Source organism: Pinus tabuliformis, chromosome J, assembly GCF_031772625.1.
Source record: "Pinus tabuliformis cultivar Carrire ecotype Pingquan chromosome J, CPIR1, whole genome shotgun sequence".
In the NCBI taxonomy this organism is placed as follows: Eukaryota; Viridiplantae; Streptophyta; class Pinopsida; order Pinales; family Pinaceae; genus Pinus; species Pinus tabuliformis.
In genome coordinates, this window is record NC_142295.1 from 3,274,630 (window position 1) to 3,285,937 (window position 11,308).

Consider the following 11,308-nt stretch of genomic DNA (forward strand, 5'->3'; position numbering starts at 1 on the left):
ATATGGTCTAGATGTAAAATGCTAGCATTGTTGAGCAACAAGATTAATTTCTGTGGTAGCCTGAATAGGTTGCCACTACCAATCTAGGGGTCTAAACCAATGTGCACCGAAGTGCGGGAGTGCATTTTCCAAGTGATCCCATCCCTAATGAGTGGCAGGGAATTGAGCATCGCTTTCCATATGATAGATATGCCCGATCTATTCCATGTGGGGTGTCTGATCCAATCTAGAGTGTTGAGGGGGTGGATGTATTTCGAGTAGACAACCTTCGTCCATAAGTTGCAAGTGGTGATTAGTTGCCACCCCAGCTTAGAAGCCAGAGCAGATGAGAGTGTGTCAGGCTTTTGATACCCCATCCGCCCCACTTCTTGGGCAGGGCTATTATATTCCATTGTGCCCAGGCGAAAATCTTGCCTTCCTGTTTATCTTTCCAAAGGAATCTGCAGAGCAGGTTTGTATCCTGTGGAGAATTCCCCTAGGAATCCATGCCAGGGACATCCAGTAGACGGGTGTGGCCTCCAGAACAGATTTAATGAGGACCAGTCGACCAACTCTAGAAAGATATTTGTGATGCCAAATGTTCAGTCTTCTCTCGATCTTGGCGACCAACCATATCCAATTTGCAATTTTGTATAAGTGAGGTTTAAGTCTGTATCCAAGATATCTTAGTCCATCATCTAGGGTGAGTAAAGTGAAAGGAAACCTCTGGAGGGCATAATGTATTTCATGAGGAGAGCACCCCGTAGCAGTGATAGTAGATTTATTGCTGTTAATCTCCATACCCGTTGTAGTAGCAAAAATGGACATGATAGCTTGTAACTCTGACAGATCCCCAATACCTCCATTTAGAAAAAGCAGGACATCATCTACGAAGAGTAAATGAGTTAGTGTGCAAGTGTTAGAGATCTTGATTCCCTGTAAGCGTCCCAGCCGATGATTATCCAATATGAGCCTGCTAAGGCCCTCCATAATTAGTAGAAATAATAGTGGAGATAGGGGGCATCCTTGCCTGAGCCCCCTTTCAGAGTGAAAGAGGGGGGAGGCTGATCCATTAATGAGGACACTGAAAGATACATTTGTTATACAACACATAATCCAATTGATGAACTCCGGAGGAAATCCTAAATGTGTTAAAAGCATTCTAATATATAACCAGCTAGCACGATCAAATGCTTTTGAGAGATCTACCTTGAGGATCATACCTTTCAGCTTCTTTGTCTTGATGGAATGCAGGACCTCCTAAGCTGTTCCAACAGCTTCATGTATCTATCGATCTTTTAGGAATGAAAATTGCTCGGAGGAGCTGTGGGAAGATAGAATGGGGTGGAGATGGTTTGCAATGATTTTGGTAATGAATTTGTAGATACAGTTGCAGAGTAAAATGGGACGAAAATCATCAAACGAGTCAGGGTTGTCTAATTTATGTTACTTTATATTTAATTAGTATAGATTTATTTTAATTTTGGATCTACCAAGTGTGAGAGGTATCAAAATCTCTTAAGATGCAAACCTTTTTTTAAATGCAAAATTTGAGAAAAAGTTTACACCTGTAGAGCTTTGATCCCATTAGACCCTTAATAGATTGGAGCTTAAGATAGATCTATACTGGTTATATATGTGTGTGTGTGTGTGATGTATCAACTCCTTGTTGAGCATAAAAATAATTCCACATCATTTTTATCTTGAGTAACACACCAATAACATGTTTTAACCATTAAAACAAAAAAATAGTTTTAATTACTTTATACATAGTTTACATTGAAAAATCTTTAAATACAATTCTCCTCTCATATTGAGAATTAGAAAGGATCTCTCTTTATATACATTGAATTCTTTTTGTTATTAATATTATTATAAAATACTACATGTCAATCCCATATAAGCTCGCTCTTATCAATAGCATAAAGAATATCTCTTTCTATTATTTTTTCTCTCATCAAGTTGATATAAATTTATTTTACATAAAGTGGACATTGCAATATTTTATTTATTCTGAACATTATACTTTTTGTTTAGCCTCTTTCTCTCCATATATGTAAGTATGAAATTGACATTAAAATATTAGTTAACATGTTGTTCAAATGTTCTATTAATAGGAATTACACAATTAGGTCATAGTGCCAAAGTAAATGTATAAGAATTGTTTTTCCATGCAATTTCTCTCTCGTGTATAAAGTTGCTCTGAAATTATGCTACTTAATATGGAAATTGAAATATTGTTGTAAAAAAAAAAATTATTCAAATCTTGTTACTTAAGAAGGAAAATGAAATATTTTATTTATGATTGACACTAAAAAAATTGTTATTATTTTTTTTTTAAATACTATATGTCAACTCTATGTTTAGCATGGAATAAATTTCACATCTCCTTCATAGTGGATTGTGAAATCAATATTATTTTAGACGTCATGTGTAATTTTTATTATCTATCACTTTATCTCTATATATAAACAAAGTGTCAAGAGAATTGACCTGAGACACCAATTGAGCTAACCCTAGGGGCTAATAATATTTATGTTCTATATTAAAATACTTTTTGATATTAACATTTTTAATTTTTTTTTTAATGTAGTTATTATTATTATTTTTTTAATGTAAGACAAGATCTCTCCCATACTAAGTTGTAGAGTGTCTCTCCATGCAACAAACATATTCACATTAATAGAATCAAACAAGAGAATTTGGACAATAAAAAGGGAAGAGGAAATGAACTGCTAAACATGAAAATATTTAGTAAAATGATAAATAGCTAGTCAATTATGAAGGGCTTTGTATGTGAATATTCTTTTTAAAAGTAAATTGAGCTCAACTTAGTAGAAGAAGCCATGTCCAAATAAGATGATATTTTCATCTAAACCCTTTTAAGAATTTGGGGTTTCTAAAATAAGTAGTGAGATGGAAAAGATGATCCATTCAAATTAGGAAAGACTAAACTAGTTTAGCAAAATAAGATGAACTAAGAGGGTGTTAAAATTTGAAATGACAAAAGGGATATAATAATTAAACAAATAAGCTTTTGGTAAAAAGACAAGTATATAATTGAGGATTTTGTTTATGAGTATAATTTTTTGACCCGTAGAATGTAAAACAATTGATGAATGGGTACACTATTAAGATACTCATTGCATGACATTATTAAAACACTAATTGCATTGCATGATGGTTATTAGTTTAAATCCTCATGAATAATTCTACTCCCTAACCATATATATATATATATGTGTGTGTGTGTGTGTGTGTATATGCTAAATTAAATATAACCTAGTAAAGTGAAAAATACTTAAAGAGATGCATTCAAATGACATTTTTACTATCTAAACCATGTGCGACATGGCCTGTAGGTTAATTCCCCTTGTAACATTTTTTCCTTGTAGTTATGTAATTATAAAGTAAAATGGCTGAGAGAGGGATGTAGAGATTATGATGTAGATTTGCGACTTCCCATGAACTTTTAATCAAAATCACAAGACACAAACCTACCCTACTGCTCTGCAGAATTCAATTCACAATTTAGAACATCAATCACAAACATGCATTGAGAAATAACACACATGCACACAATATTTTTCCAGGGAAAAGCAATATGTTAAAAACCCCTTTTCCTGCTTACATTAATATGATGAATAGAGATTGAATACAATTTATTTTCTCTCTGCTCACTGAGAAGCTCTGACCCAGACTTAGTCAATTTCCGCATCTCCTTGAGCCCCTATTTCCTTGTGCAAATCCTGAGAAATTAGACCCCTATTATTTAGGAAATTCCTCCAAAATGATTGCACAATTCCTAAGGTTGATCATTTGACTACATGCAACACTTGTACACTCAAGACTAGCCTACAATTGATGTTACACTGCCTTGGAATCTCCACCACAGGTGGGGAACTCAAATTCTCTGCATACACTAGCTATTTTGTGATGATTGATCAATTAACTAGATGATCACTGAGTTAGACTGTTGTCCCATTGTGCAACTGACCTTCCACTAGTTCCTCCAATAGTAAGAACTAGTTTAACTGAAAACAACTTGAAATAATTGATCTTGATTGTTACAAATTATCAATCACACATGCTCAACTGAACTCTAACTCCTCTAACTCAAATTTACTAAGCTAACTGAGTGACAAGAGCCATGTCACCTCAGTTAAATGCATCCAAGTTGTCTACTGATGTGGAAAATCGAATTTTCTCTATTTGACCAATGCAAAGTCAAATTGAGAATTTCTCGCTGCATTTTTCAACACTCCCTCTTAACAAGAAAGGGATTATCAACCACCCCTATCCTACACCCGTGGAACTCGAACTTCCCCATTGACAAGGCCTTTTTCAAGATGTCAGCATCTTGTTCCTTTGTCAGAATGTATTGTAGCAACATTATCTGCCTCTGCACATAGTCTCATAAATGGTGATATCAGATATCTATATGCTTGGATTGATCGTGAAATACATGATTCTTAGAGAGCTTGATGCAACTATGATGACCACAATAGATCACAGTTGGATCCATCGTCTGACCAAACAATCCCACAAGTATCTTCCTCATTTAGATCACCTCACATGTTGCTTGACTTGCAACGATGTATTATGCTTCTGTCGAGTTGAGTGCCACAGATCTTTGCTTAATGTTGTAACAAGAAACAAATACAAACCCAATACTGAAAATTCCACTTGATGTACTCTTTTGGTCTAATGAACTCCCTGCCCAATCTGCATCTGTGAAGCCACACAACTTCACTCCCTCTATTCGTCTGTACCATAGTCCAAACTTGGTAGTGCCTCTGAAGTACTGTAAAACATGCTTAGTTTCCCTCCAAAATAATTTGGTTGGCCTAACTATAGCTTGGCTCAGCTGGTTGACTACATAACACATATCTGGTCGTGTTTTCACAAGATACATAAGTGAACCCACTAGTTTCCGATAAATGGTAGCATCCACTTCTTCACCTGAAGTGGCATCCTACTTACTCTAGTTGGTTGTTAGAGGTGTCTCCATGGGTTTACAACTCTCCATGCTAAATCTATGTAGTATCTCATTTGCATACTTTTCTTGAGAGACAAACAATTCCCCATTGCCTTTCCATACTTCCAACTTTAGGAAGTAGTGCATGAGACCCATGTCCTTCATTTCAAATTCTCTTGCAAGGTCCTCCTTGCAATATCTGATTAGCTTCTCATCACTAGTTAAAATAAAATCATCAGCATATAAGAAAATAATAAGAAATTTATCTCCTACTAAGATATGATAGAGGTTTGCTTCTGCTTCACTTTTGGTGAAGCCAAAATCAGTGAGATAGCTGTCGATCCTAGTGTACCAAGAACGAGGTGCTTGTTTGAGACTGTACAACGCTCGCGAGTATGGACACATGAGACTACCGATCAAATGTATCAAAATCTTTTGGTTGCTCGATGTACACCTCCTCCTCAGTAATCTCATTGTGAAATGTTGTTTTTACATCCATCTAGTGGATCTTCCACCCCATCTGCGCAACCAATGCAAGAATTGATCTAACAAATGAATACCTTGCTACGGGAGAAAAAATTTCCTCATAGTCAATTCCATCAACTTGAGAGAATCCTTTGGCCATAAATATGGCCTTATATTTCTCTATGCTTCCACATGCTACATGCTTGACCTTGAAGATCCATATCGAACTTACCACTGATTTATCTGTTGATCTTGGGACCACTTCCCAAACACTGTTATTTACAATGGATTTGTATTCCTCCACCATTACATCAACCCAAATAGGTTTCTCTACTGCTTCCTCGAAATAGGATGGCTTAGTCTCTACAATCTCAGTCATTAGAGCCATGTAGCCAGTGTATCATTCAGGTGACCTTCTCTGCCTACGCAAATTTGAAGGATCTCCCATGTTCTCCCTAGCATCCTGCACAAGTCTATCAACTTCCCTTGTTTTTTTTCTACCTTCTTTGGATGGTTATGCTTGAGTGGATGTCTCCACTCCCTACTCCTCAATTTGTGGCTGCTCCACAACCTATTGAGGCTCCTCCTTTAGAGCTAAAAGCTCATCTTCTGGTGGGATTTGAAGCTCCCTCTCAAGATAGCACCACATCGCTTTCTCCTCATCAAACTTTACATCCCTTCACACAATTGTCATTCTGAGGGATGGAATGTACACATAGTAGTTGTGAGGAGTTTTTGTGTAACCCACAAATACCCCCAATTAAGTTGTCGGCTCAAGCTTCTTCCTTGATTCTTTGGAGACATGGCAGTAAACATAGCTCCAAAAATCCTGAAGTGTGACACATCTGACTTTCTCTCCAAGAAATCCTCCTCTGGTGTACTTATGCCAAGAATTCGATGAGGACTCTAGTTTTGTAAATAGACTGTTGTGTTGCATGCCTTCACCCAAAAATGTAGTCATAGGCCTTGGTCATGCAACATATCCCTCGCCACCCCACAATGCTACGGTTCATTCTCTTAGCCACGCCATTCTACTATGGGTTGTGGGTGCTGTCATCTCTCTTCGAATGCCTTCTTTCGCTCAATTTTTTTTGAATTCTTTCGAAACGTACTCACCTCCATTATCGCTCCTAAGAGCCTTCACCTTCTTGCCGATTTCTTTCTCAACAAGTGCCTTGAATTATACGAAATTGGAGAATGTCTCATCCTTCTTCCGCACAAAGAAGATCTAACACTTCCTTCAAAATTCATCAATAAAATGACAAAATATTTATGTCTGGCAGTGGAGGTTGTTGAGAAAGGTCCACAAACATCATAGTGGATCCTTTTTAGGACTGCATGTGCTTTTCTGTCCTGATCATGGAATGTGGATTTTGCATACTTCCCCAAGGTACATCCTTTGCAAACATCTTACTGCTCAAGTGCTCCTTTAGGGAGGCCTGTGGTTATTTGCTGCATGATGTTCAAGGCACCATGATGCAAATTGTTAAGTCTTTTATGTTAATGTTCATCGACATCACGACTCTGCACTTTCTCTGCCTTAGTTCTTAATGCAACACAATCTTCCACATCTAGCTTAAATAGGTTCTTCACCCGAACCTCTATCTGCTTCACCTGTCTCGCGGCTATGTGTCTCAAAAATGCTTTTCCTTTGCCAAAGATCACATCATAACCACAGTCTTCCAAAACTGCAATAGAGATGAGAGTTTTCTTTAGGCTTGAAACAGACATGACATCCTTGAGTCTGAGAGGGGAACATGACTCCCTCTTAAAGGTGACTGTACCAATCCTGGTTGCACTAAATATTCCATTGTCCCCCAGCTTGATGTGCATCTAGAGATATTTCTCCTCTGGGTCACTGAAACACTCTCTACACCCTATCATGTGGAATGATGCACCTGAGTCCAAGTACCACACGCTCCCCATCACTGTGCTTGACATGCATGTGATAAGGGTAAAGTAAACCTCAAACTATGAAGCCAAAGATTCATTTGTTTCTCCTCTTGAGGTATTCTTGCTTGACTTTTTGTATGGACACTTCGTGGCATAATGCCCAAATTCATTACAATTGAAGCCTTTAATTTTGGACAAATATTTCGTCTTTCCCCCTTCGTTGGACTCTAGTTTGGCTTGAGATTTCTTCCATTTTCCCTTCTTTTCCTTTCCAACCAATGTAAAGTTTTCTTCATCATTGCCCTTGGATTAAGTCCCGTCTCTTGTATTCTGCCTTATTTCTTCCTATACCAAATCAGACCATAAGTGTTCCCAATTTGGTAGTTTCTCTGTCCCATTCATTGAATCTTGGTAGCTATGTCAACTCTTAGGAAGGCCTAGGAGTGCTAGGCTTACCAGATCATCTTCTGCAACATTAACACCAACCCCACCAAGTTCATCATGAACTTGTGTGAACCTACTCATATACTGCATAATAGTGTCATTCTTCTGCATCTTTATATTTCAAAGTTTATCCTTAAGTGTCAGCTTCTTGTGGTCACTACTATTCTTGAACAATTTTGTCAGTGCTTTCCACATTGCAAACAAAGTTTCTTTTCCATGGAGATTTGAGACAATGTTATCCCGTACTCCCTCCAAGATTATTCTCCTTGCCTTGGCTACATATTTATTCCACTAAGAAAGGTTTTGGGCATATGTTGATCTTGGTTTTGGAATGTTTGCCTTGAAATATACCAACAATCCGTTGTCATCCAACAACACCGGCATGCGATCCTTCCATGCAATGAAACTAGAGCTACCTTCCAAGGCAAACTCTAGCCTCACCCCGTTGAAAGTCATCTTCCCAACTCTGTAAAGATCCTACTACACTGAATTGGAAATTCGATCCTCCTGAGAAACAACTTTGAAATTCCTGTTCTAATGTGAATCCTGCTCTGATACCATGTACAAATTATGATGTATATTTTCAACTGCTCATGAAGTTTTAATCAAAATCACAAGACACAAAATTACTCTATTATTCTACGGAATTCAATTCACAATTTAGAACACCAAACACATACATGAAATGAGAAATAACACACATGCACACATTATTTTTCCAGGGGAAAGAAATATGCTAAAAACCTGTTTCCCTGCTTGCATTGATATGATGAATAGAGATATATTACAATTGCTTTGCTCAACTGAGCACAACCTGCAAGTGAATAACCTATCTCTTTGCTCACTAAGAAGCTCTGACCCAAAATTAGTCAATTTCTGCCTCTGCTTGAGCCCCTATTTCCTTGCGCAAATACTGAGAAATTAGGACCCTAATATTTAGGAAATTCCTCCAAAATTATTGTGCAATTCCCAAGGTTGATCATTTGACTGCATTCAACACTTATACACTCAAGACTAGTCTATAACTGATGTTACACTACCTTGGAATCTCCACCGCGGGTGGGGAACTTGAATTCTCTGCATGCACTGGCTATTTTGGGTTGATTGATCAGTTAACTAGATAATCACTAAGTTATATTGTTGTCCCATTGCACAACTGACCTTCCACTAGTTCCTCCAATAGTTAGAACTAGTTTAACTAAAAACAACTTGAAATAACTGACCTTGATTGCTACAAATTATCTTTCACACATGCTCAACTAAACTCTAACTCCTCCAAATCGAATTTACAGATTTAACTGAGTGAAAAGATCCATGTCACCTCAATTAACTGCATCGAAGTTGTCTACTGATGTGGAAATTCAAATTTTCTCAATTTGACCAAGGGAAAGTCAAACTAAGAATTTCTTTTTGCATTTTTCAACAAGGGACACATATTCCATTGCTTGAGGAGTTGGTTATTTTAATTATTAGTCATGGGATGGCTGAGTGGGTTTAATGGGTCGGTTTCTTATTAAATTTAGATGGAAATGAAGGGCGTGCCCATGTTCTCTTTAGGCAACAATTATAAGCAAAGAAATGATAAAATTAAATGAGCAACATGGGTTGCGCTGTCAAGGTGGTTGGTCTGTGTAGACCACTCAAGAATGGGGAGAACCATCATGGCTGAGATGGAAAAAGGAATGCATTATTCTTTATTCACATTCTCTCATGCGTTGAGGAGAAATACCCTCTATGCACAGAGAAAGAAGGGTGGCAAGAGGAGGTTGATAGAATCCTATTGAAACAAGCAAAGGGAGGTCGAGAGGATCCTTTGAAGAAAATACAACCATTCAATAATTCATACAAATCGACAATAAGGGAAGTTAGGAGGCTGAGAGGCTCGAGTTTGAAAGAAATAACCATACATGATTCATATGCGCAAGTAGAGAAGAGGAACACAGAAAATAGGAGTTTGAGAGGCTCCTAATGGTCAAGCATAGTTGCTGAGAGGGAAAAGAAGATATCAGGACTGGGAGAATTTAGGGAGAGGGAAGTTACGGTGATAGCATAGTAGAGAAACCCATGAGAATTTCTGGTTGATAATGACAAAGTGGGCTCAAATGATAGTCCAATTGAGAAACCTGGAAAGCTTACTGGTTGATAATCACTGAGTAGTGGTTGTGCCTTATAGGGCTGATAAATCCACTAGAGGCTATGTTGGTTGATAAATTTTGAGAGGTGGAGGCACCCAGGGCTAGTGGGATGATAACACATGATGGTAGTTCCATGGGGTTTGGTGGAGAACACAGGTGGGAGTTCCATTGAGAAGTTTCTAGAGAGTGCACTCTCCTTCAATTAGAGGTAACACAACTAACAAAACCTCCTTATCATTGACTATATCTCTCTATCTCCACATCTAAATTTATACTCTCTATGTCTAAATCCATAGAGATGTCGAGATGATGTAAGTCCCTCTACATAAAAGAAAGTGTTCCCTGCATGATGTGAAATTGTTGAATAGTTGGTGGGTGAAAGAAAGGTAGCCTTGAGACACCTTGTTTCAACTGATGATATTGATTTAATATCCTGAGTATAATATGGTTTTATGCAAATGAAGTTTTTCATTGGGTTCATTTTATTTTGTTAGCTGGTGGGTGGAGGTGAGGCAGCCTCGAGACACCCTGTTTCAGCTGATACTATCATTTTAAAACTCCTCTAAATGCACTCCACCTCAAGCACTGGAATTTGGCTCAGGGGTGATATTGATTGCATTCCTTGACCGGTCAGGCCCCAACCTCAAGAGTTGGAATAGGGAGCTAGATTCAATCTTGACTGGTACGGAGAGGGATTCTGGTATGAACGCCATGCTATACTCTTCTTTATGTAGCTCATCCCAGTTCTTCCTTCAGGCTAATTCTAGGTAACAAGCACGAGCTGCAAGCGGTTGTGAGAACGACCTTTCCTTATCTGAAATTTAAGACGTATTATTTCGATGAAGGGCTTGTCAAAGGCCTCATATTGACGTCCATCAGGCAGGCTTTGGAGCAGCTGCTGAATTATGCCCAAACTTATCTGGCTGATATATTTCCCTTCACTTGTGGAATTTGATTAGCCCTTGTGGAATTTTAGATAGGATTATGTATGTCTAGAGTTACTTCAAACAAGATTTGTTCGATTAAAAAACAATTGTGGTCCCAACATAACGGTATTAAACTAGTTAGCTTCACAATCAGAATCGATTTTAATGGGAATCAGTCGTAGATTCGAGGTAACAAGTAAGCTCACAACAATTTCTCTATATCATTGCAAATTCATTTACACGGGGAGAACAAGTTGGTGAGACAGGACGGTATGGAAATGATTTGCTTCACATATACATCACTCCAGAACCGATTGTAGTCGGAATCGGTCATAGATTCCGAGGTAAGAGGTAAGCACGCATCAAAATTTATGTGCAATAATGATTGAAAATTCACCTACATTTTGATTTCTTCAGTATTGACGGTATACATAAAGGGAGATAATGGGAGGTACTATATATTGTAAATTTTGTGAATACACATATAA

The 11,308-nt window shown here is 37.7% G+C and overlaps 1 protein-coding gene across 1 annotated transcript; it reads right to left on the bottom strand.

Moving 5' to 3' along the window:
- Window positions 1–381: 381 nt before the first annotated feature.
- LOC149225127 (uncharacterized) lies at window positions 382–969 on the bottom strand. Its single transcript, XM_089376910.1, has one exon. The coding sequence runs from the start codon at window positions 967–969 to the stop codon at window positions 382–384; it is 588 nt and encodes a 195-aa protein (XP_089233036.1).
- Between the last annotated feature and the right edge of the window lie 10,339 nt (window positions 970–11,308).